This window comes from Dermacentor silvarum, chromosome 2 (genome assembly GCF_013339745.2).
Source record: "Dermacentor silvarum isolate Dsil-2018 chromosome 2, BIME_Dsil_1.4, whole genome shotgun sequence".
Taxonomy (NCBI): Eukaryota; Metazoa; Arthropoda; class Arachnida; order Ixodida; family Ixodidae; genus Dermacentor; species Dermacentor silvarum.
This window is the reverse complement of record NC_051155.1, coordinates 124329789-124357316: the sequence shown is the minus strand read 5'-3', so window position 1 is coordinate 124357316 and position 27528 is coordinate 124329789. Positions and strand designations below refer to the sequence as shown.

At 45.5% G+C, this 27528-nt stretch overlaps 1 protein-coding gene across 3 annotated transcripts in view; it reads left to right on the top strand.

Moving 5' to 3' along the window:
• Window positions 1-108: 108 nt before the first annotated feature.
• LOC119440350 (calcitonin gene-related peptide type 1 receptor-like) overlaps window positions 109-27528 on the top strand; it is a 44194-nt gene continuing 16774 nt past the window's right edge. The window contains exons 1-12 of one of the 3 annotated variants that reach the window (XM_049661581.1): window positions 109-540; window positions 2155-2203; window positions 8084-8222; window positions 10897-11031; window positions 13561-13646; window positions 14321-14483; window positions 14589-14708; window positions 16017-16123; window positions 16603-16694; window positions 19372-19498; window positions 19605-19758; window positions 22903-22969. In XM_049661581.1, the coding sequence (XP_049517538.1) occupies window positions 2168-2203; window positions 8084-8222; window positions 10897-11031; window positions 13561-13646; window positions 14321-14483; window positions 14589-14708; window positions 16017-16123; window positions 16603-16694; window positions 19372-19498; window positions 19605-19758; window positions 22903-22969 (1226 nt within the window). In that variant the 5' untranslated portion in view covers window positions 109-540; window positions 2155-2167. Of the gene's footprint in view, window positions 546-2154; window positions 2204-8083; window positions 8223-10896; window positions 11032-13560; window positions 13647-14320; window positions 14484-14588; window positions 14709-16016; window positions 16124-16602; window positions 16695-19371; window positions 19499-19604; window positions 19759-22902; window positions 22970-27528 lie in introns of all 3 variants that reach the window. The other 2 variants (XM_049661580.1, XM_049661582.1) reach the window with 2 other exon arrangements.

Sequence of the window (27528 nt, the reverse complement as noted above, 5' to 3'; positions counted from 1 at the left end):
CTCGCCGCGACGAGTGATGCTGTTCACGTTCGCGGTCACGTCTTCATCTCGGCTCTCGGCGTGCACGGAATGGTCGGAAGCATTCCTTTACGTCGACGGGGCTTACCCAAAAGCCTTCTCGCCAAATCCCCGAATGCCCGGGACTGACGGTAAGCCACACCAACACAGACCTCGCACAACGATGCTTCACGTATACCGTGCGTGCCGAGGAGACTCGGTGCGGGGGAAATCAGAGATCTGCGGGCTGGTTTTGATTGATGGAGCAATAATTAACACCTCGTCCGCGCCGACAGCACCTTGATGGCCAACTCGATGCTCAGACTACTTAAGTAAGAGACGATGGCTACCGTCCCACATTGCAGAGCGCGACGCCGTCACGGGATTTGTTTTCTCCATTATGCTGGCTCGTGTGCGTGGATATGTGGTGTCAGCCAACGTTTCTGAGGTGTTGAGTGCGCGAACGTGCTGAGGAGAGTCGAGCGCCCATTGTTCCTTCAGCTCCGACGTCACTAAGGAACCTCCGTCGTCGTCTTGTTACTGGTAACGTGAGAAAACACTTGACATCTTGACATCGTTGCTGTTTTCATTGGCAATTTAAAGAACTCGACAAACAATAACCGCTAGAATCGTGCTTAGAGATTAAAATTTTAGCAGCATGTGCTCGCTCTAAAAAAATGGATTTTGTGATGGTCGAAATACCAAGTGGAATATCAAAATATTCAGTTTTCTCTCTCCTTTTTCAAGTAGTAATTCGCAGTTGATTGAATCATTGATAGGAAGTATAGCGATAATTTTTACAGCTTTGGTGCTACATTTAGCTTCAGTAAAATCCAGGTACCAGTGTGCATTGACCCTGTATCTATAAAACCTGGTGCGTTCATATTTGTTTTCTGCTTGCGTGGCATCAGACATCTCGCGGTTTCACTCTATGTCAGCGCTCCACTGTTGATTATACTTGGGGCACTTACTAAAATCAACACGGCGTCGTCAAATGCGATCTATGCTTGTGTGTTCGCCTCGCGTTGGCATATTTCAAAATGCGATCCACAATTAGTAATTACGTAGGTGACATCTTAACCAAATGTGTAGCCGCTCGTTTGACGTCTCTGCATCCTTAAAAGGGTCTTCCACCATTTCACCAACAACACGGCGAGAAAATATCACACGATAAGAAAACTGGTACTTAACCTATTCAAATTAGGCAACGCGTTCATGAAAGTCCACCCCCCCCCCCCCCCCCCCTCTTCCCCCGTCAGAAATGTAATGCGTGACGGCGTAGGCGGCCACAGGTGTCGCCTATTGTGTCGGCGTCTCACATTTAACACCAAGTTTTCCTATCCATATTTTCAAATTGTTTCGCCCTATTAGACTTCATAGACGTGCTTTTCAATTCTACATTTTGCCGGTGGGTGTTCTCGAGCACCAGGATCTCAGTGAGGCAGCTCTGTGGTAACAATAACATGCTTGGAAGCGTTTGTGGTTCGGAGGAGCAACAAGATATTTGACGGGATTTTGATATCCCAAACAAACACAATGGTCATGACAAACGCGGTACTGTGGTGCTCCGGATTAATTTTCTTCACCCCTGGGATGCTTTAACGTGAGCCTAAATAGAAACCAGCGACCTCGTGTTCTGTAGCCAAACGCCATACCCACTGAGCTATAGCAGCATATGGGTTAACCAGTTATGTTTCCGATGTAGGGAAGCATGATAATCTAGCAATATCAATGTTTTAAATAAAGTAAAATCATTTTCAAAGAATGATTCTGGTAAAAAGGTTGATGTCTGAAAAGATTGTCACTTTTCTTAGACCATAGGAGAACTAGGACGACACAAAAGACTTGAAAGCGCGAAGTGTTCAAAGTCAAGCCAGATGATTTACTTGAGCACCCCGTTCCAATATATGCGCAGATACAATGGTGGCAGAAGAAGCAATATGATATTTTCGACAAAACAAAAGTAATTCAACCAACAACTACCTTTCTTTTAGTGGGTGTCTTGATGATCAGATTCCACAACCTTGGTGGCATAGTGCAAACGTTTTATTTTCGCTCCATGAAAGTGCACAGGTTAAGCTCCTATGGAAGTATTTTCGTGTTCAAGGTTCTGAATTCTCATTCTTAATTCTGATATCTACATTTTTCGTTCTACAGAACTGCGGACAAAATGATGACTGCAACCAGGCGCATATGCCTCACAATGGTAAGATTTAGACATGATGCTCCTTTGCGACATTTTTGTTCGGCAGGCTGAATACCTGTTATTATATTCACATACCTGGCTTTAAAAAATGCCACATACAAAGTCAAACGGCATCATATTCTGAGCGACGTCTTCCAGAACGGACACAATTCGGTCAAGTATACACGCCTGCAAGATATCATACACGACTCAGGTCGGTCTGTTTTTTTTTTTTTTTTTTCTACGCCGTCAAATCGAAAGACTTTACATCGTTAGGAAAGCATTGCACCTCACAAATACGCCGTGACGCAAGCAAAAGGTAAAATTGGCGAATAGGTGCTGGCACCGACGCAATAAAGTTCGTGGTTGCCGCTTTTTTTTTTTCTTTTTTTCTCGTCAAGTACAAAAGCGACAGCTGCGCAGGCAGGCAATCGCAGCTCTTCCTTAACTTGGCACAAAATACAGGCAAGTTCTTGGGCGCTTCTTCATGTGCAAAGCTTTTCTCGCTTTTGTTTGTTTTGTCTTGTTTATTTTTCCCTCTTTGTCATCGGCACCTCTTCCCATGACGTCACTTTTGCCAGCAGTGACGTGTATTTTCTAAATTATCCTACAAGTACACAACAACACATCTCATTTCAATTGAAGTCATTCACACCAATAATTATTCTTCTCGTTTCTAATGCATCCCGAGCAGGCGCAGCAATAGCCAAGGGATTATTCAGCACTGCCTTTCTTCAAGGTTTCTGCAGAGCCGGTGTGGCGCGTTCGGAAAGCGACTTTATTCGAAATTCCTTCACGGGGCACGCAGAGCAGCGTTCGCTACAGCTGTACAGTCGTTAGCGCTTCTGTACACGGTCGTCTTGACACATTCGAGTGCGCCTGAAGTGGCAAACACGGCAATTAAGAGCGTCACGTCAAACGACTTCTTTTCTTCTTTGCATATACGAACGGACATTTCGAACACTTCTTAAGCCGGCGGCATAGCATGCAAAGTGTGCTCGCATCTCGTCAGACGTTGAGCCAGGCCTCATTGAGAAATGCAGAAACACCGCATGTTGCGACAGCCCTGTCACCGCAATTCTTTTTTTTTCCCTCTATGATGTCTTTCTTTGATTATATCATGAACACGTTTACCCATCTTGTACAATTTTTCCGCGTTTATACATATTCATATTTTAACGGGACTTTCTTTTACGATACTTGAACAAAGAAAATAACAACAGACAATTATGCGTCCTTGCAGAATCACAGCCCAATTTCCAGTGATGCTGTTTCGCTCGAGAAGTTGTAAAAGAAGTTCATTTGCGTGTAATTATATCACATACTTTAAAACACTGCCCGTGTATGACTTGTTCGTTTGAAACTGCGTGCGAAATTTTGCGCTGCTCGTGAAAGCCAATCATACAAGCTCTGGAGCGCTTGAATGCGTAATTTATTGCAAAGGCCGTAACTAACGGAAATGCTTTAAGTTTGCCTTGTCATAACCTTTACTGCGCACTATATTTTCGCCAAATATAAACATTGACTAACATAGAGTTACCTCGAGATGCTGGGAAACAGCGTAAACTGACCATATAACGCTTTTCAGCACTTGCTAAGGAAATGTTTTTCGATTATTGTATTTAATTCACATGCATTTAACTTCGCACACAAAATTTCCTTAGCCATCCCTTGATTTTCGCTAAATATTTGATCCCGGTGGCACAGTTCTGCGCGGCAAGTCCGACCTGCTCGTAAGACACACTCATAACGCTCCGCAGCACTCAAATACATAATAATTTGCAACGGAGGAAATTAACCCGCCCTTGCTGAACTTTGCCCGCACACCAACCATTATCTGGCCCGTATTTCGCCAAGCATAAACAAGGCGCCTCATCAGTTCACCGTGGTCGCCGGACCAACCTAATATAATGCATGGGAATACTGGGAAAATAAGGGTTCAATGGTTGCTTGTAACACTACAAATTAGGAAAGAAACACTAAAATTGCGTGAGACGTCGAATTTAAGATGTCTCCCATTTACACTAAATATAAATTTTATGTAACGCAAAGTTCTCTCGGGACACTGGAAGAAGTAGCTCATAATCACCGCGGCGTCAAACTTTTCAAAGACTTTCTATCGAAATTCTTTGCAAAAACTGTATTTCAAACACATGCGTTTAACTTCGCACACAAATTTACCATAGTCGTCCGCCTTTTTCTTGCTGAGTTTTATTTTGGTAGTTATGCCATTACTGCCTCGTAAATTTTGCGCCTCCCGTAAAATTTTGTCACAAATTCTGTTGGAGCGCTTGAATACGTAATTTAGCGCATATGCCTTAATTAACCCAAACACTTTGAATTTTGCCCACCCCATAACCCCTAATGTGTTCCATACTTAGCAAATATAAACTTTCTGTAATGAAGAGCTGCCGCGGCACACTATGGGAAGCATACGGTAAAATGACCAAATAATAACACTTTCGAGCACTTGAGGAAGGAATCTTTTACAAACGCTATATTTGATACACATATATTAAAGTTCGCACGCAAGGTTGCCAAGAAGTTGATCTCCCGTTCACGAAATTTAATCTTGGTGGAATGTGTAGCTACGCCGGGGCAGCGGGCTAAATTTTTCGCCGCTCGTATACAACACAATCATAATGCTCCGGAGCACTTGCATACGTATTTATTTTCGAAAGCCGCAATTAAGTCGCATACTTTTACATTTGCCTATGTTACAAGTGTGTATCATACCTAACGAAGGAAAAGCTAGCTTCCCGGTAGTACGGCGTTTATTGACCCACTCTTACTGGGCTCACGGCTCGCACGAAAAAGGATTGCTGCTAGCAAGCGGCGCCCGGCTTTTAGCCGTTTGCGGCGCATGCGCCCTTTGTAGAGTGCCTTTATCAGTGGTGCGTTATCAGAAGCAACAGTCTACGCATATACTATAACGTGCCCCTTATTTTCGCCAGATATAATTTTTGTGTGATTTAGAGTTCCCTCGGGAACTGTAATATGCAGAAGACAAAGATAATGTTCAATAGCCCGGCAAAGGAACAAGAATTCATGATCGCCAGCCAGCCTCTAGAGTATGTAAAGGAGTACGTTTATCTAGGTCAATTACTCACAGGGGACCCTTATCATGAGAAAGAAATTTATAGAAGAATAAAACTGGGTTGGAGTGCATATGGCAGGCATTACCAAATCCTGACTCGGAGCTTACCACTGTCGTTGAAAAGAAAAGTGTACAATCATTGCATTCTACCGGTGCTAACATATGGGGCAGAAACTTGGAGGTTAACAAAGAAGCTCGAGAACAAGTTAAGGACCGCACAAAGACCGATGGAACGAAAAATCTTAGTACTAACGTTAAGAGACAGGAAAAGAGCGGTGTGGATCAGTGAACAAACGGAGATAGCCGATATTCTAGTTGACATTAAGCGGAAAAAATGGAGCTGCGCAGGCCACGTAATGCGTAGGATGGATAACCGGTGGACCATTAGGGTTACAGAATGGATACCAAGTGAAGAGAAGCGTAGTCGAGGACGGCAGAAAACTAGGTGGAGTGATGAAGTTAGGAAATTCGCCGGCGCATGTTGGAATCAGCTAGCGCAAGACAGGGGTAAATGGAGATCGCAGGGAGAGGCCTTCGTCCTGCAGTGGACATAAATATAGGCTGATGATGATGATGATGATGATGATAAAGCAATGTCACAAAGAATTTATTTAACCGACATTCATTTAAATTCGCACATATATTTTTCATAGAGTTCCCCTCATGTTCACTAACTTTGATCTCGAGTGGTCTTCGTAGTTGTTCCACAACATCGGGTAAAATTTTGCGCCACTCGTAAAGCACAGTCATAACGTGCCGGTCAATTTGCATACGTAATTTATTCCAAAAACCACAGTTAGCCCACACACTTCGCACTTTGATTACGCATTACATGCCTCTTGATTACATGCCTCTTTTATTTCGCCAATATAAAGAAGGTGTCTTGTTTAGTTCACCGAGCACACCGTAGAAAGGAACTATGGACCTTGTAGGACGCATGAAAAATACAGGAAAAAAGCGATGGATCGACCATTATTTTCAACGTTTCTCAGCCAGGAACGTGAGAGTCTTGCCACAGGTTACATTTAAGATTATGCGTATTTTCGCCCAATTTGAAGTTGTTGTCTTGTACTGTTATTTTAGTACTATGAAAAACATTGTGGGTATCTGTATATAACAATATCCGCACTGAATAAGTAAATTTCTGCATAGACTAGCGCATTTAACCTACCCAGCCTGAACATTTATCGTTCATCAATCACAATATATACTTACTACTTCCACGAAGTATAAACAATGTGCCTCGCATTGTCCACCGAGAAGACCGGGAAAACGAGACTGCATGAATCGTATAACGCATGAAAACGGGAAGAAGACGCGTATTCAGCAATTATTTTCAAAACATGTAACAAAAATGCACACTTAAACTTTCGGTACAGATCTGCATAAGAGTGGTCCTAATTTCCAGTAAATATGAGATTTCTGCCGTGCTTGAGCTTCTCAGGAGAGCGGTAAAGCTTTATGAACCTTTCATATTTATGAACAATATAACGCCTATAAAACGGACCAAAAGCGAGGATTTATCAATTTTCATTAAACCCCAATGGACATACTCACTACAAAATTTGCTTGCTCATTTCCCCTAACATTTCCCCCATTTATCCAAAATATAAACTCCTTGAGTGATCTATTTTCTTTCGAGAAATTGTAAAAACAGGCATATGACATTTTTTAGCGCTTTCTGTCGGATTAACAGCCCTCGCTGGGAAAAAAATTAAATTTCGCCGTGAAAAAGAGGAGTCGGCATTATTTTGTTGTATTGTTGATCTGTATTGTATCTTGATACATGCTGTGATTACTGCGTCGTGCATTTTTGTCGCTTTCCCTGGTACTCTGTCATGCTTAGTTTCTCGATCCGTACGTGTGCAGATCTCCTCGGTGTCGCTATATATTTCGGGAGTGCCCACAGTGCAGCCAATATTGCGCGGAATGTGCACATTTGTGGATAAATCAGAATGTCGCTGACTGTTTGCACGCCTTACGACGCATTTAACAGAACAAACAAAACATTACAATCAGCCATGCCAGAATACGACACGGGAGAATGCCCAGTAGAGACATTTTAGCGAGTCTCCAGACGTTCCTCGTAAATGAATAACGTCGAAACAGATGTGAAACTTGGTGACACCCAAGGCTCGGATTTTGGACCGTCGACTGAGCGGCAAAGTCTTCGTCACGAATTTTGATGCTGCTATATTGTTAAATTCACTGTATTTTACAATGCAAAAAAATCATCATAGCAGTTTAAAAACATAAAGATATCAAAGGCAGAGATGTTCACAAGATTAACTATCCGGTGAGCTACTCTGCACTGGGGGATGAGGAGAAGGCACAAAAAAATCCGAGGACACCTAAGGATTTCTTATGAGTTGTGAATGCGAAAGAATCAATGACCAATTAAACGGCGCCGAATACGATGCTTTCGCCTAAAAAAGAGGAGAAATGAAAAGAAGGTAGGAAGAAAATCTGTCAGCAGAAGCACGATGGAGGCCATTGACAACAAATATACAGTTGTTCATTCAATCCTGATGGCAGCTTTAAAGGTGTACACGTCATGTTAATATCACGTCGGTTTGCTCCATTTCATACCTAGTCCAATTAAAAAATTTTTAAATCAGCCTACTTCTTGTTTCTGTGGTTAGTGTACCACGGCCAGCAAACCACGGTTTGGCGCAAGGAGATATGAACACTCGGTTACGAATACTCATGTTCAAGGCCGCAATCGCCGTTACACGACTGTTTTACAAAATGCCTTAAATAAAACTGAAGCTGCAACTTGCTTTGGCTTAACTTTGTGCGTGCAGCTGGCCTGCGTGTGCATCGTGCCCTGGTGTTACTCTAGGACGACTCATAGCCCTCGCACCGAGAAAGTATTTGCCAAGCTGAGGGCACTCTACGATTGCACCAAGCTGGCACTCTTTGAAGCCGGTCACAACGACACTGGTAAGCAAACGTTGGAAAAATACTGGGTATACAAAGATATAATCATTGCTATTATAGGAAAAAGTGGTGTTGGCCCTTTCGAATTCAATGTTACGGAATTTTCGCAAAAACACTGCGTAAAGATGCATGCGTTGCAGCCCTGCGGTATAGCATTCATTGCTTTATTCTTATCAGTAGGATGCAATTGTGATCGCACTAGAATGACAAGATTAAAAAAGGGCTGCTTTCGATTCATGTGGCACCAGCAGCTCAGAAACTAAAAAAGAACTGCGAGCAATTTCCGCCTTTACCTTTTTCTTTTTATCAGTGTGCACAAATGGTTGAACTCTCGTTTCACTTTGGCCAAACAAAATCTAAGGTTTGTCAGATGGTGTAAGCTTCAATGACCGACGTGCTTGACGGATATTATTCATGCTCCCAAGAAAAAGGGGAGTACAGTGGTTATTTCTTATCTGCCGCAACCATGACGGGCGTAACCGCCTCGTACAGATTAATGTGTCACGAGAGCCTTAGTTTCTGTACTGGACAAGGTATCACAAGTATCACAAGCCCAAGCTTCGAATCACCAGCTTAATTTTAGGGATGCAGTCTACAGCGGGTGCAACTTCACTAGTACTAAAGGGATTCTATGCCGATCGCTGTTTCTGAGTTACACAGAAATTTTCATACAGCTAATGTTAAGACTGAGCAGCAATTAAGCATTACTCTTGGTTTCCTTGTATAAACTTCCCAAATGTCGTCAAGGCACCTTTCGCTTTTGCTTTTGTTTCGAACGCTTGAATATATACACATGCAGAGACACCAGTTGCTTTTGAGTATTCACGGTAGGCCAGAGAAACAACCGAGTTGGTTGATAATTCGAAAGATCGTAATTTCCCTCTGCTGTTAACGATCACCTTCACGACTGTCTTGTTATCATGCTAATCACTGGGCACCATGAGCGGAAGGCGTTCGAGCGTTAACGAACGGAGAAACGCTCTTACGTAAGAGACGTTTTCTCAGTAAGGGGTACAGAAGCGTATGATGATTGAGCCTCTGCCCTGTCTGTTTTTCGCATTTAGCCCTTAATAAAATATCAAGCCATCCAACGGAAAGCATTTAAAAGGAATTTCTATATTCTTTAATACTGGCTACACAAAACTGCAAAATAGCAACGTGCGGGTTGTGTATCACTTAGAGCTTGCGGTCGGTAAATATTTATTCAGGTACACCGCCGAGCTTTATTACCTAAGTCTATGACTCAGCTATGTTTATTAAGCGCATAATACTCAGAAATGACCGAGCAACACATTTTGCATTAGGCAGTTTTTCATACTGCCAAACCATCGAAATTAGGGAGGAGGTTGTGCTTACACAACCTTCTTGTGTTGCTCTGACAACGCTGAAGCTTTGCGCTTGTGATTGTTGCTTCTTCTGTCACGCTGCGGGCGAACTTAGATGGTATCTGCACTTGATGTCCAGCTGATATATGGAGAAAGCATCCTCCTGCGATTGTGCGTACGCAGGCACGTCGCTTGATTTATTCGGTGAATGAAACATTGAACGATCAAGCGTTAGAGCAATCGGTTGATCGTTCCACCCTGACAGCTGTACTCCAGCAAAAACATATCGTCCAAGCAAAGATTCAAGATAATACAGGTAGACTCTCAGCACTGAGCATAAAGGTATATCGAAATGACCTTGAATGAGGCATCGAACTGTTTACAAGTGCACCTTTGGCATCCCGAAGGCCGTATAACTAAGCATGTCACTTCACAACACGCGCGAAATGAATGTGTATGAAATCACAAACGGCAGAGAATCACTCGTTAATTATGAATAACATGACCTTGATTCGGGGCTTGTTTCATTATTTAGGCTCGCTCTGAGGAACCGCTTTCGCCAGCTTACAGGAACGCCTCCATCTTTTCTCCGCTTATTTGGCTCACAGGATGCAAGGACTAACAAAATGAAGGATTTTTTTTTTTTTTTGAGCTGCGAAACTCCCTTTGAGGCAATTACATTGTCCACAGCTATTAAAATGCCTGTGACTCAGAATTTTCTTTTTTTATATATATAGCAACCAGGGCGTAACACTATACGACTAAGCTCACGATGAAATACCGACAAGCGTTGCTCGGACTGTGCTCGGAGGGAGTGTGCGCAACCCGCACCATGCTTATATTTCTTGTAGCACTCATGCTAGCCGTAATGTACACAGTGTACATAGCATTCGTTCGCGACGCATGTAATGCGTATAGTGCATATAGGACAAAAATCTTTTATCTGCCATATATGGCAGATAAAAGACTAATTAATTTATAAACACAGTACATACAGCAGAGGCAAAGAACGTATATTTCTTCGGTGGCCCATTGTTCACGCCGGCAACATAGAAGCTGTGCCATCTTCACTGATGGCACCAAATTTCAGTAACTTTATATTGTTAACTAGTGCGCATATCACAACTGAAGCCAGTCAACTCTCTTCGAATAGTGTACTGGCAGTTTCGAGATATTCGTCCCCAAATATGTCATGAAATCGATTTGTTCGCTCCATAACTGTGTTCCCCTTAGCTATGTCCCACAGTGAATAAGTAATAGAGTAAACTGAATATGGGTTAAAATGAGCCGAAATTGGTGATGCGGCCGTTCAGCGTTCTAGAAGTACTTCCAATGCCTCAGTGTTTTCTCAGTCTTCCTCAACCAAATTATAGGAGCCAGGTGCAACAGGACGTTCGACGGTTGGCACTGCTGGCCGCCGACACCAGCGGGAGCTGCAGCATGGGCGCCGTGTCCGGACCTCCTTCCTGGAAAAGTGAATTTTTCGGGTTAGTTATCTGTAGGCTTCAGTTTGCATCCAGAAAACCCAGTTAGTCCTCGTGACTTCCTTGCAGAAAACCACGAGCAGCTACATGGGCGAGCAGGTAGCGTTGCTTTAGCGATGTTGATTGGAGGACAGGTAGCGGAGCATCCCCCCGTTTTTCGCAACTTGCGACGACGGGCAAATTCATAGCAGTGGTTATCCGCACTGTGTATGGTATAGACTTTCTCTGCTGCCCAATCGACGCCGCAGAAGCGACGGTCGGCAGCGCCTTCGACTCTATGTCGATGCGTTACTGGCAGCAGAAAGCCCGAGTTCTCGCCAACGACTACGTAGATAGATAGATAGATAGATAGATAGATAGATAGATAGATAGATAGATAGATAGATAGATAGATAGATAGATAGATAGATAGATAGATAGATAGATAGATAGATAGATAGATAGATAGATAGATAGATAGATAGATAGATAGATAGATAGATAGATAGATAGATAGATAGATAGATAGATAGATAGATCCCTGAAAGTATCTGAAGTAGAATGCTAACGTAATTAAAGGTCTTAAATTTCTCCCATACTGAGTGGAGTCTAACCCACGTCACAAGGGTTCCTCAAACACAGGAACCCGTCGCATTAGCATGCTGCGCCTCAAATGCACTGGGTATGTACCGCCTCTTCAATTAACATCTCGTTAACTAGGGTCACTGAGTATGTGCCACTGAGTGTGCGACAAGCGAGGGAGCAATTAATTATCAACGTTCGCAGGCACCGGCGCGCCGCGTTTCTCGTGTCGGAGGCACGAGGTATAGCAATACTTTGCAATACCTCGGCCAATGAAATCCACCCGTCATTGCGGCTAACTTCGAAAACGGTCACGCTCTGTACGGCATCGGACTTGACGATTTTCCGGCTCCCTCAATTTTGCAGTTTAACAGATGGCTGGACAGATGACTGCATTTCGGTTGTAGGGCTCCTCCTGTCTTTTCATCCCTTCATATCCTTCCAGGAAGCTTTTTAACAGCGGAGCTGTTTATTTAAGCCGGCCGTAATTTGCAGCGCGTTAACAGAAAAAAAAAGTAGGATGTGGGCCGATCCTGACGGTAGTGAAGAAAGCGTCCAAGCGCAATGGCACATAACCCTGTGAACTAGCGAAGCTGAGACTGGCTAAGTCCATCTAAGCATGGTTGGGACAACTTAAGCTGATTCAGACATCAATAGCCAATCGATAGTCAATCAATAGGTAATCGATAATCAACAAATAATCAATAAATTTGGGTAAGTGCTAGGGATTACTTGGTAGTGCTTAGCCTAGCCAAAATACGTGGTCAATACCTTGCCATAGCCAATCAATATATAATCAATAGCTAATCAATAATCGACAAATCATCCATAAATTCCGGGAAGAGCTGGGGATGACTTGGTGGTGCTTAGCCTAGCCCAAATACGTGGCCAATACCTCGCAATAGCTATTCGATAGCCCATCAATAGCTAATCAATTATCGATCAATAATCAATAAATTCCCGAAAATGCTTGGGATGACTTGGTAGTGCTTAGTCTAGCCCAAAAGCCAGGACTAGCTAGGTGCCCATCAGCTCCGCTGTCTCTTTAGCATTGCACCTCCAGTGCAAGCTACGCAAACGTTTTTTTTAAACAAACAATTGCATTATTGTTTAATATGTGGCGCTAACCTGATTTAGTGCAATCATCATTATTCCTAGATAGCAGTGATAAGCTTGAATTACTCGCTACTAAACGTGATGGTTGACATGTAACAAAGTACTGCAACTGAATGCTGTAAAAGTCGCGCACAGCAAGCTCTTGCTTACTCAATTAGCTCTAAAGAGCGGAGGTCGTTATCGAATGTACATTTTTGTGACAGTGCCGTCAACTCCCAGTTGCAGCGTACACTTTAAAAAAGTCGTTATAGTTACTACTTAGTTGTCACATTATTTACTACCTTAGTATAACTGCATTTGATATTGGTAGAGTTGCTAAGATTACTCACCAAAACAGGTAGTCATTGTTAGTACTAGGTCTCACCCATCAATTCCCAACACCACAATTAGCACCACTGTATACAAAGTTTATAGCCTACAACGTATATACCGGACCAGCTCTGGCATTTTTCACAGTGGATTCCATATAAGTTATAGGCTAGAAACTGTATCCGGCGGTGCTAACTGCGTTTGGAATTAATAGCTGAGACCCATTAGTAACAGTTATTAGTGACAACGATTACTTTGTTTAGGCAATTATGTAACTAACTTTACCGCTACCAACTGCACTTATACGAAAGTAGGAATGGTGTGACAACTAAGTGGCAACTACTCAGATCTTCTTTTAAGATCGAACGAGTGTCGCTGATAAGTATGGCTACATCTATAAAATTTAAAAAAAAGCAATTTCTTGAGAAGGGCTCGGAGAAATTACGCTAGGTCAGTTTGTATAGGGCACATTGAACGCCTATCCATTTTTTTTTTTCGTGCGACAAGTGTTTCATTCCGGTTCTTTCATTGTTCTCACGGAACCAGCGGCAGCGAAGTATGACTGCCACTTCAATGGTTCATGGGATGGCAGTACTGCGGACTACACATCCTGCACCAGCTCACCCACTGAAGTAAGCTACGCATCACGAAATCCTTCCGAGCCCTATAGGTATAGTGCAACATTTAAGCTTTTACTTAGAAGTGCAACCTTTATTTACATCTGAACTAACGCAGACGAACGACAATGGTCCAGGAGCAGGAAGGCAACTGACTTTATTGCCAAGAATGACTTGTTCTTATACAGAGAACGCTATGACGTCACAGGGCCGTGTGCAATCTTTAATCGCACCATAGTGTTCGATATCACAAGACGTCACACACAAATCATGCACTACGACAATATCGATAACCAGTCTGGAGGAAGGTTGGGTCGTCTTCTGTTTTCCTTGTATATTTTCAGGGCATATATTTATTTGGAAATTATCTAACAGGGCCTCTACATGCGACATTGAGTAAGGGAGGCATAGAACAAAGTACAGACGTTTCATTCACGCACCTTTCACATATCGTTTGTAAAATTCAATCCTAACATTATATTGTCGATAGCTCACATCGACGAAGTACACTCGCTCACATCATGGCTTGCGGAGACTACATGACGTTCGCGGAAAGTCTAAGAGATATGATCTATTTTCAGCCTAGATTTGCTCCTATACGGACAATGCACTTAAAAACATGGTAATTCGTTTCATAACAAAGTTTCATAATGCGACTGTGCATAGCTGTACTACCGCTTTCATTCCAGCCATCCGAAGTGGTGCTCTTGCAGCGCATTGCTGAAGATTTAGGCGACGACATGCCTTGGGAACGAAACCTGCATAGCGGTGAGGACGGGATCGTAGAAGAGAAGATCGGGAGCTTCAAGGACTGCCTCGAGAATGTCCTCCTAAAACCGCTTCCTCACTCAGGTACAAATGTGCACATATTCAGACGATTCTAGTGTATTTCATATACTAGACGTTTGTAAGCTGCGGAAATCAGTCGATTGCAGATGTGCAGCTCGCGATTTGCAGGTTTCAACGAGTCCATCTGTCCCAGAACGTGGGACGGCTGGAGTTGCTGGAATGATACGCTTCCAGGTCACACAGCGTACGCCCCATGCCCTCAATTCGTGGCCGGCTTTGTACCGTACAGTGAGTTCATCATTGCAATTACATAACGTGATGAATAGGAATGAATATTCAGTGTATAACCCATCCTTATACAATTTACTTGCTATTTCCACTGGTCTCTGGCATGTCATGACGAAGTGTTTTGGTTATATAGAGCAACCGAGAAAGCCTCACTTCGAGTCCAACGCAATCCGCAGGAATGAATCTGCAGTGTATGACCCGCCTTGCTAAATCGACTTGCTATGTCCACTGGTCTCTGGCAGTTCATTACTAAAGGCTTTGGTCAAATCAAGCAACCGGGAAAGCCTCACTTCGAGTTCAAGGCAATCTATGAGGGGCCCTCGCGAAATGTGCTGGCGACATTCTAGACCATACGAGCTTCTAGTGGTATTCGTTTCATTTGATATAAACAATTTTCTTAAACGCCGTCTTGTCATGCCGCTATTTGGTCACTTAGCTGAAAATAGCTCAATATCCAGCTACTTTTTTGGTTAATTAACTTAATTACTGCGAACAGCAATTGTGAGCTACCTGAAATTGGATGCGAATAGAGAATAACGCCATCTCGAGAAAAAAAAAAACAATACTCCTGGTAAACTTTGAAGCAACTAAGCCACCATATCTCCACGAACCTCCTCAACAACGCGAAGTGGTGCGAAGTGGTTTTCTTGCACTCTAAGGAAGCATAGATTGCGTGCACCATTAGAAAACTTTAGGGTTCCTCATGAAATTTATCATGGTGGCTGATTGGGCGATTTGGTGATCCACTATCGTGAATGTAGAGGGCGGAGGTTAAACGTGGACGTAGCGTGGTACACGAGATTTGCACGAAGACAGTCGACGCTTGTCAACACCCAATCCGAATACTATTTACGCTAACTAAAGTGAGACTGAATCCATTATGGGGGAGCCCCATGATCGACTGACACGTGCTTCACTGCCTGTTGGCTTTCATGGTTGTGCTTGACAGACGTGTGAAAAGATCGTTACTATATGTTGTCCTAGTCAAATTTGCGCCGCAGCGAATATAGAAAACAGCTTAGTGCTTGCACAGGCACTAAAGTGGACATTAATAAACGTCTTACATTTGTTCTTTATGACATTTATTGTAAAATAAAATTTGCTTAGCCATCATGACTTACCTACAAATTGCTACGTTGTTTTTACCTATGTCATTCCATCACTATTCCTCGACATGAAACTTCATTCACCTCTCTAGTATCGGAATTACACATGATTACGTCAACAGTCACTATATTAAGACGCCTAGCCGTATATACCTCGACTGCCACTGATGTGAGTACACCTTTTGTCATTCACTTGCGAAAGGGCAGGCGCACAAGGTGTGCACTTCTAACGGAACTTGGTTTCGTCATCCCATCACTGGATACATCTGGTCCAACTACACGGCTTGTGTCGACACCCATGACCTACAGGTCCGTGTTACAGATGCTTCAATTTTTTTCTCTTCCCCTTTCTTGAACTTACAATATAGCTTCGTGTACTTTTTTTCACATAGTCCTGTAGGAGAAAGAGCAGAACAATTTTTGGTGCACACAGAACTACGTTAGCACATAGCAAAAAAAAAAAAAACAACAGACGTACATTACAAGTAACTGCACAATAAAATATTGAAATTTACACAGAAGAATTCAGAAAACGTGAACAGCAGTAAAGCATTCTTCGATGTGACCTGGGCAGGAGCAAAAGCAATATCATACACAAAATGTGCTGAAATAACATGCTTTCGGAAACGTTTTGTACTTGTTCGTTATAACGTGACGCGAAAGACGCGCTGGAGAGTCTCTCTGCATTTTGGAAGTTCATGCGGTGCTTTGTTTCATTTCGCTGCATGTAAAAGCATAATTCGGGGTGAATATGTGCTTTAAGTAAAACTTGCTGCTTCACTTCACAGCACGGCAACTTGGTGAACTCGCTGTACGTCGCTGGATATACAATATCACTGGTGGCTCTGATTTTGTCACTCATCATATTTTTCTCTTTCAGGTGAGCACATTTATGTATCGCAGTAACCTTGTTCATCTTGGCCATGTTTGTGCAGTGTAAGCAGTAGTACCAAAAAACTAAAATTATGTTCCTTCTCCTACAAGTTCTCAGTAATGTGAGCATATACAAATTTACATCGTTGATTCGAATTACGGACAAGTAAAAGACGTTTTCAGTCCATTCATCTCATAATTTAGCCAAAGAGAGAGAGAGAGAGAGAGAGAGTAGATTTTAATGAAGAGAAGGGAGGAGAGGTCGGCCTGGAGAGCGTGACTCTAGCCTGCTACTCCTCACTGGGGTAAGGGGAAGTGGGAGATACAGGAAGAGGTAGGTGGCAGGTGATTATGATATCGTACAATGAGCTACTATTTACACACGTTGTCCAATACGCGGTTGTGCACTTTTCACACACTACACGCAGGAGTAGTGTTGTCCACACAAAACGTCATCGCACAAACACATTTCGCGCACTGCACTCTGCACAGGGCCTAGAGACGACCGTCTAAGCCCGTCTCACGCATAAAGTTCAAAAGTGATCTTATGGTGCGCTGGGCATGCATGATCAACGCTTCTCCATGCGCCTAAAACCTTGGCTTCCGAAAAGGGGCGGGAGTCCAAACAGTCGACACTACGCTTTAGTGTCCTTCGCTCGGCCGCATATTGAGGGCACACGCAAAATATGTGTTCTATTGTCTCGGGAGTGTGACAGACGCTACAATCAGGGTCCCGTTCTCGTCCAATCTTGTGAAGGTATTTGCGAGTGTACGCCACACCAAGCCGTAATCGATGGATTAGTGTTTCCTGGCCTCTCCGCATCCGAATTGGAAGTCGGAATCGCAAACCGGCGTCAAGTCTATATAGAGGCGCTCTTGCCGATGTTCGGGGTTGTCCCATTGTCGCTCCATAGACGTTTTGATGGAGTTGTGTAGCAAGGCGTTGATGTCATAACGGCAAAAGGGAAGTTTTATAATCTTCCCGTCAGTGTGCGCCATTTTTGCTTCCGCATCAACCTGCTCATTTCCGGCTATTCCACAGTGGCTGGGAATCCACTGCAGCGCAATGGTATGTCCGGATTGAGACGCCTCAGTAAGCAGAGCCATGATGTCGTAGATTAGAGGGCTACATGCGCTTCTGGGATTCATATAATTGCTTATGAGTTGCAGCGCCGGTTTTGAGTCGCAGAACACTGTCCAGTTAACGAGGTTTTGTTGCAGTATGCAGCGGACTGCTGTCGGTCAACTGAGCTGCTGTAGACGATGTTTTGTGTCCTATCTTGAACCGCTGCGTAATCCCCATTGCAGGTACCGTGTAAGCTGCCGCAGAAGAGGTCTGTGTAACAGAACCATCTGCAAAAACATGTTCGGTATATCTGTACATGCAAGCAATGTAGCATAACGCGAAATGTTTGAGATCCGCAAACGGCATTTTCGACTTTTTCGTTATTCCGGGGATTGAGATTTTCACCGTCGGCTTTGCCATCGTCCAGAGTGGAGCTTCCGGTATGCCATGCGGTGCGAAGTCCGATGGCAGTAGATCCCGTTGCGACAATACGGCTTCTGAGTAGGCGGCATCAGGCCGTATACTTGTGACATTTGTCAGTGGATGATTCCTATGCCTAGTCAGTAGTCTTAGATGCACTCGCATTGGCTCATGTTGCAGATACACTCGAGCGGGGCATGCGCGTGCCTCTGCAAATATTTTGGCCAAGTCATTTGTATAACTATGGGAAAGGTGCCTCAGAAGGCAACCATGCTACAAGGATGTGAAAAAGAATGCAAATTGTGTACTAATTAAAGAATCCCCGGAACACAATAATCCGAAACTGCAGATCAAAATCATAAGATCAGCTACCCTGTCCATTTAAAGGGGCCCTGAACCACTTTTTCTCGAAGTGGAGAAACATTTGAGGTGAAAATAGGCTATTTCAGAAATACTTTGCCGCAAAAAGTACTTCAATGTGTTCAGCAGAAGCAGAGGTATTGGCAATCAAACACAGCCTCCGCTGTGCTCCCCCTCCCTTCTTCAACACCTTGCACTGCGAAGACTACGGGGGAGTGGGGCGGGGCCACAACGCTCCGTCTTCAATACGTCACCGTGATGCGCAGTTCAAATTTCAGATTTTGGTGCCTACGCCGCGCTAAACGTAAGCCAAATGCGGTTGTCATCAGAGAGCTGCAGTGCGCTTAGCCAGTGGACTCGTGGCGGCACCCCGCGGCGGCCGCGGTGTAACCGACCGCAGCGAAGAATAGCAGCCGCGTATTGGAATGTGCTTTATTGCGCAATAAAGCATACAGAAGAGTGAGGATCATGGCTCTGTTAAAACGAGGGCGTTTGAGAGAAAGGTCACCTCGCGCTCCGCTTGCGAGCTTCACGCACCGCGTACGACAGCAAAACTTGGCTGAGATGTTCACAGCAGCGTATGCTACCCGCGGACTATGGTAATTCTCCAAGCTCGAGGGGTGGTTCAGGGCCCCTTTAAAGTTAGCGCTCAGAAGGTAATGTTGGTTTTTCAGTATTGCCGCTGTAAGAATAAGTGTAAATAACCGAGCTTTTCGTTTTAACAGCTGCAGTGATATCATTATTCCTCTATTTTACTCGAATTAAGGCGCTTCTATAGTAACTTGCATTGCAAAGTACACTTTTCTTATTCAAGAATTCTATTATTTCTTTTTTCCAGTTCACTTCGTTGCAGGCGAATAACTATTCATAAAAACTTGTTCACGTCGTTCATTGTCAGCAACTGCTGCTGGATACTTTGGTACGTTCAAGTCGTCGCTGGAACACATGTAATCGAACTGAACCCGGTGAGAGGACATCAAAGACACATTTTTGAATAGAAAAGGTCAACAGTAAATGTAACCTGGTCACGAGAGAACACACATCGTTTGCCCCTTCGGTTACCTACGGCAGACCTGGTGCCAGGCCCTGCACGTGTTGACGCAATACTTCCTGCTCTGCAACTACCTGTGGATGTTCTGCGAGGGTCTGTACCTGCACAGGCTCTTGGTACTTGCATTCGTCGACGAAGACAAGGCCATCAAGTGGTTCGTGCTCGCAGGCTGGGGTACGTGTTTCTAGCTTTGGACAAATTACAAATAAGATATAATGAAATTGACAAATTCCCGAAAAACTTCGTTATAAAGAGGATTTCGTTATATGCAGGTTCGGCACGAAAATTCGAAAAAGAAACGCTTACCGTATTTACTGGATTCTTACCGCTTACCGATGGTGCCGTAGCGTTGTAGTATTGTATTATAGTCCGACGTTATCGGCGCGCTCCGACGCCCCGCCGTCGGCATGCGCAGAACGATCCCAAGCCCGCGCGCCGCTTTGAACGGCTGTCTGCGACCGTCGGCGAAGCGGCGTGCGTGGGCGCCTTTATTTCTTCGCGTAAAATGGCATTGTGGGTCGGCGCAGCCGGCGCGACCAACGCGCCAATGAGTCAGGAGCCAATTCGGCGCCGGGCCCGTCGGGGCGCGTCGGAAGCCGCCGGTTACGTTGGTCGTTTTCGCCCACGTGACGTAGCGTGCGCGCGCGCTCGCGTTACGTCGGACGATGAACTAAAGTGGCTTTACTATTCAGTTCAGTTGAGTATAATATTCGTTGACACAGTTATTTAAAACAAGAAATAATATACAGACAAGGGTCCCATAGTCAGAGACTGCACCGGGACCCTTGGTTAATTGTTATATAAAAAATCAAGCGGAATACAGAGCAGAGAAACAACAAAATGGAATAAGCAAAAATACAAATTAGCAATATAACGTTATACAAAGTTAATCAAACAGCAAATATTTTTTCTATATATAAATAAAGTCTGGTTCCAGTGACCTTACTATAAACGGCCCTATAGTCTCACTTAGTGTCAGGTTAGTGAAGTGAAGTGCAGAGACTTGCGCAGTAACCAAAGAATGGCGCTGCCAGCGCGCTGAAAAAAAAAAAAAAAGGTGTATTTTTTTCTGCAACATAAATTAGAAACGGGGAGTGCCGGCTTGGCGGGCTAGGCCAGCTGCAGTAAGCGGCGGGATCAGGTTTGAATGAAAGGAGGGGGAAAGGTCACGCCCGCGACGGCAAGATCGCCGGGTCGAGGGATGCAGGCCCGCCTCGCGCACGCTCGCACGCACGCACGCACACGTGCGCTCGCTCTAGCCTCGCAGTCGCCGTGAATTCGAGCGCGCCAAGCGCGACGCAGCCGCTTTGCATTCCGTCGCGGCGGAGAAGGTGCTTCCGGTTGCTGCTCGCGCAAAATTAACAAAATTTGGGACGAAATCTCTAGGTTGTCGGCGAGGAAAATTCGTTATTTCGAGGGGGTCTCCCGCTGCCACTTCGTTACGTAGAGGTCTCGAATACATGTGCTTCCATGGAGTAACGGCGGGGAATAGAAAACTTCCTTATATCCAGGAATTCGTTATATGGAGGTTTGTTTAAGCAGGTTTACCAAGATAAGAAACAAACAGGGTAGAAACCTTGTGATATTCATTTAAAACTGTCAGCTGTCAATTACCTGCATTTGCGTTGGTAATTAACTCATTCTTATTCAGATGGCTATTCCAATACATTCTGTTATTTATTGTTCATTCGTAGCGCAAACAACAAATTAAAGGGACACTAAAGAGAAACCGGAAGTTGAGCTTAAATGGTAGATTATCCTTTCACGATCACAGCCATACCATTCTTAGTGCAAACAGATGTTTAATAGGCGAGAAAATAGCGAAAAACTGAAGGATAGGTGCTGACGCCCCTTCGAATTTCCCGCACTACACGTTCTGACGTCGGAGATTACAAATGCAGACCGGTCGCGATTGGTCGAGAGCGATTTAGCGCTGTTAATAAAACGCAAAATGAAATACACCTTAAACGTACATAAACAGCATTTGCCAACTTTTTAAACCGTTTTAAGCGAGGAAGTACAAGTTTAGCACAAAATTAAATAAATAAGAAAAAATGGCATGGCGATACATGCGGCCGTGATAGTTTCGTAGTTTCGTTTTCGGTCAATGCATCGTCGCGCGCGCCTGTTCCGCTCTGCGGTGTTTGGTTGCGTGGCTCGAAAAACGTTGACTTCGCGGGAAACAGCCAGAAAATGCCTCGTGTGTGTAGTGTTGAGGGCTGTGTAAATGGCCCAAGGCGCTTGCTCAGGGGCAGCGGCAGTGTTGACTCGATTGTGTCCTTTCATGTGGCGTCGCGCGGTCAGCCCCGGCTCCCCGGCGTTCGCAATGGCTCAGTGCTCTGCCGATGATAAAACGGCAAAAGAGCCAGAAAAACCGATGGTGTGCTCTCTGCATTTCTCGCCCTCGGATTATGTGTATAACCCTGCCCTCGGAAAGTATCTTGGCGTGCCCCAGAGGCCAGTCCTTTCTCGAGCAGCTGTTCCCTCAATGCGGCCTTCATCAAACCACCTACCGGTGCCCCTGCAGCAGCAAACTGGCGGCTCGGTGAGTGCTGAATGTCATTAAATAAAGCCACGAAATAACCATACCGAGTACGTGCGCAACTTTCTACGCTTGTTCTGTCGGGAACATCGTCGCCTGGCGGACCGGACGCTTCGCCTTCCGTCGACGAAAACGAAGCTCTCCGCCGGCACGGCCGGCGGCTCACCGCCATCACACGCGGAAACACCTACCGCTCGAGCACGGAGGATCATTTCGCGCTCCGTTTCACTGAATATCGCTGAAATGCAGTCCTGCTTCCCCGGCGAGCTCTTCGTTGCAAGGTTCAGCTGCAGCAACGGTATCCATCGCGGCGAACGCAAACGCAGCGACCATGCATGCAGCCATGATGCATCCAGTGCCTCGGCCGTTTACGCAAGCGGTGACGTATCATGGCGCATTCTGATTCGCCGAGAGCAATGAAATCTGGGACGACACTGCGTCAGCGCCAAATCTGGGGTGAGAGAAATTGAGGAAGAGATATTTGGTCTTTGTTTACGAATTTCTCCGCTAATAATTCATATTTTTGCACCCAACAAAAACTGCATGCATTCCTGAAGGTCCCTCTTTTATTCCAGCTGAACTTCCTGTTTCTCTTTAGTGTCCCTTTAAAGTACATAGGTTGGGTATTTTAAATAACGAATACAAACAAAAACACCCGCATTATTCTATGCACTCTTTCGTTCCGGACTGCCGGGTTGGGTTATTAGTTTTTAAGTTGCGCGTCATTAGGGAGTTCACCATTTTTGTCATATTAAAGATTTTTACCTCTCTTCTAGGTTTTCCCTTACTTCCAACTATTGCCTACGCTGTTACACGTGGCTTAGATACGGAGGCTTCGAGAATGTGAGTGAAATAAGACTTTATAGTATTTTCCTTAATTTCTCGGCGCATCAGGTTGTTACAGTGCTTTCTGTTGCAGTTAAAATAATGAGTTATAAAACTTTCTGCGGTATAAGAATGGCTGCTTAGTACATTAAGCGGATCCCGAGTGTAAAATGTAATCCGGCAGCAATGACATACATTCGTGTATACTCTCTTAAAGGGTAGTTTATGAGACGCATTGTCTCTTAAAGACTTTTATTTTAACTCTTTGTTAAGCAGCGTTTCACCAGTAATCCGCCTTTTGCGTGTCCCGACTGCGCATGTGTTTTACCCTAGCGGCGAGCGCCGAAAACGTTTTGTACGGCGTCGGTGGTTCGTGCAGCTGACGACGCACGCGTATGCAGCATAGTCGTCGAGGACGCGAACTCTCTATTGCCGGCGCTGTGCCGGTCGACGACGCAGTATTTGCGCTGTGTTTGGGTAGAAACTTCAACTGTTCACAGCGATACTCGGTTAACATCCGGTACATCACAATATATGCCGACACGACACCGATGTCGGTCAGAAGACGACCTCACGCCGGCGCCAACGCCAACGCTCGGCCGGCTGTAGTTGTCATCAAGGGCGTAGCCAGGGGGGGGGGGGGCGTTCAAACCTTCCCCCCCCCCCCGAAATTGTCACCGCAACCCCCCCCCCCCCCCCACTTACCCACCCTTTGTTCTCGACGCTTCGCGCTGACATGATTCATGAAACCGGTGCTACTATCACAATTTCATTCCTGGGCGCTTCCGTTTTGGTTGGTAATTTACAGCGAATCATGTCTGCATATGGAAAAAACTGTCACGGTGTTTGTCAAGGCTTTCACACTCTGTGAAGTTTTGGGCGAGAATGTGGCGGCCGCATTCTGAAGCAACAAATGTGCAACAAATGAAGCAACAAATGCGGCAGCCGCATTTTAGATGATGGCGAAAACGCTCGAGGCCCGTTTACTTAGATTTAGGTGCACGTTAAAGACCCCATGGTGGTCGAAATCTCCGGTATACATTTCCGCTGCTTCCCTTCAGGTGCCGGTTAGTCTGCGCGAGAAACGTCTCTTGTTTGCGATTGCGCCCCTATGGAAGGCTGGTAATTAATGTGTTGTTGAATCCCAAACCAGCAATTACGGAAGGCTGGTAGTTGCTGTTTTGTTGTGGAATCCCAAACCAGCAATGTACACACGAAGGGGTTGATGACAGCAGTGAAATTCCACCGACTCGCAACATAATGCACGAAACACACAGCCGACAAGCATGAATTACTGCTGTGCGCAGTACAGCGTAGTAAACTCTTGTTGCAGGCGTACACATGCAGGCGTAAGTAAACTATTGTAAAATGCGTACACATGCCATATCTATGCTGTGCGATGAAATATTCTGTACAATTCTGAATCTGTTGACGTAAAGGCAAATGACGGCTGCACGCTCGCACACAGCGGAAGACACAGCGGCCCATGCACTTGCCGCAGGAAATGCAACCCTCTCGTATGAGGGAGCAGGGCGACAAAAGCTTCGAAAAGAAAAAAAGCCTTTCTTGCGCGTATTTAAGTTTTCTAGCGCAAAGACGCAGCGAACAAGCTATTGCTATGGGAGTAGGTATAGCCTGGTCACACGTGCATTTTCACGCGTATAGCCGTCCTTGACTTGTGAAACGCACTTCGCCCCGACGAGGACGACGCCATCTACGCTTAACGGAAATTAACAATTATTGATGTCTTCTCCGATCGCACGGGTCGTCTCAATCAGGGGCGGATCCAGGTTTTTTCTGAGGGGGGGATCAGCTTCTGTCAATGATGATGATGATGATAGTATCCTTTCTTATTTACCGAAATTTACCGTTTTTCCTCACGATAAACCCACGTTTTATACGGCTAAAGTAACACCTGTAGCCCTCCGTGGTGGCTCAGTCAGCTCAGGCGTTGAGCAAGAGATCGCGGGATCAAATCCCGGCCGCGGCGGCCGCATTTCGATGGAGGCGAAATGCAAAAACGCCCGTGTTCTTGCGTTGTAGTGCAGGTTAAAGAACCCCAGGTGGTCAAAATTAATCCGGAGCCTTCCACTACGGCATGCCTCATAATCATAACTGGTTTTGGCACGTAAAACCCCAGAAAGAGGAAGAAGACCTGTAGCGAAGCCAGGTATCGGTTTCTTCGAGCTTATAGGAAAAGGACGTTACCCAATACAGCCATGTGCTTGGCGGCTGCGCCTGAAAATACCGGGTGTTAAAAATTAAGCTTTATGGTTTTCTTAAAGTTAGGCACTGGGAGGCACGCGAAGACCACCTGTGCAAATAAGTTATGTGGCTAGGGGGGCACAAAGTGAGATGATAATTATCGCTGTGAGCAGCCCAATTAACTAAAATTCAACAATTATTTTTTGTTGACTGCAGTAAGTGGGTATGTTTGTATGGAAAACTTAGAGACAGTCGAGTTTCTACACAGTATCAGTCGGAAGAATTATTCTAGCGTGTCCGTGCTCCGAGATATCAGACTCCAAATTTCAATTGTCGTACTGCGCAGAATAATCGAGAATAAAGACACGACAATTCTCATGAATTCCCGTGAATGATCATGAAGCTCAGTGACCACTTCTGTGGAGGGATGGCGGTGCCATCTTCTCTCTTGAGTCGTGGTGGTGTGTTGACTAGAGGAACGTTCTTGAATACGGGCGTAACGCTCCGCTCCAACGCAGCAACCACTACGCTGGTTGTTTACGATATGCGAATCACCGTGTATGAAGACTCAAGACGCCACCTATAAGAATAACGATGTGGCGTAGTAGGCGAGAGCGCGAGCCAGCGTCTTCATGTTTTGTTTCCCACGCGACGTCATCCTTTTACACAAGGGGGGCATCTGCTCCCGTTTCTCTAACCACGCGACGCCATCCTAGGCCCGCGCGCTGGCGTTGGCCGCTGACGTCACGTTCCCCTACTTCGCAGCCGCGCCTCGAGGCTTCGCCCCACTCCGCGAGAACGCCTACTCAGACAAACGGATCCGGCGGGCTTGAGCCTCCTATGCTTAATGTACGACAATAAAACTGCGAAGTTACAATGAAAAAAATGTCACAGTTTCGCCCTAAGGGCGAAGCAATGAATGCGATAGCAACACAGCAATGTCATACGAAGTAAGGTGAGCGGCTTTGGTAGCAATGTGAATTGTAATAAACATGAGCTGATTAAGTAAGCAGGTGTGCTGCGCCGTAAGTAGACCGACATGAAGAGAGACTCGATGACCAGGAGAAGGCGCTTGTGAAACGGTGGTGTTGATGCGAAGCGCTTCCCGTGCGCAGCGCGTGCGAAGGGACACACCTGTAGCGCTGCACTGCCGATCCGGGCAGCATTGCATGTGTAGCGTGCGTTGGAAAATGTGGCCCGACTATTACTAACTGAATGAACAAGCTTGGTGTGAGCGCGCACAAACAAACACGAATAGATCACACTGAATGACTGCAGACAACGACTGTCAAAACTCTGGCAGCAAGCATACGCCGCCGCGGGCGTAGGTACGTGCGGTCTATCGCTTCAACGGAAACTGAGCGGCGAATGCACGGCGCATAAAGGTCAGAGCCGTGTGGAGATAAGAGACGGTGCGGACGAGCGACGAGCGCAGTTGTTGGCAGATTACCCCCCCCCCCCCCCCCCCCCCCCGCGCTCTCCGGCGCTGGCTTCCTGCTTCCTTGCTTGCGCGTGGGAGATGAGTGCTTCGCTCTCCGTGATAGCGCGCGTCCCCGCACGCTTCCGCTCGGACATACGGCGCGCGGTGAAGATTTTATCTATAGGGAACCTGACGGCAACGGCGACGGCGACGACGACGGCGACGCCGACGGCAGAAATCCGGTTGAAGTGTCTATATAATTGCTATCGCAATAAAACTTGTAGCGTACGAACGGCACTGTGCTCGTACTGGATATTGTCAACGTGTAACTGTGATCACAACGAGTGCTACAGTTTAAAAAAAGTTGCCTATGCGTAGTTCTTAGTTTAGCTGTTGTTATTATTTATATATGAACACTTCAGCAAGAGATCTCTTTCATTAAGCAGGTTGGTCGCGGAACCGATGACAGCCAATGAGGCAACCGTTGACACCCCAAGGGGAAACTAAGTTAATCAGGCGCGAAGGCGCTCGAGCGGACCTCGGCGTGTTTGGCAAAAGGGACGTCCCCTCGTTCATGCGACGCCACCGACGGGACGAGTAAGGCACGGCAGGCACCAGGAGGTCCAAGGTGTTCATGAGAAAAAATAACTACGGCAACTTCGCGACACCACACTCCTACGGAATACATCTAAGCTTGTGAGCGAGCTAGCTTTACTTCTACATGGCTGATACCACTGGTACTCGCGAAAAATACTTTTGAAGAATGCTGGTGGCCATATTTTCTTGCGACAGGGCAATCCCCCTGTCAGCGAGGGGGCGATGCATAAATCTGAAGGGGGTGGGAGGGGGAAGGTCAGGACATCCGGACATCCCCCCTGGATCCGCGCCTGGTCTCAATGGTGCGTTTTCGAAGATTGGTCCATTTAGTGGCGCGATGAGAGACCGTTGCTCC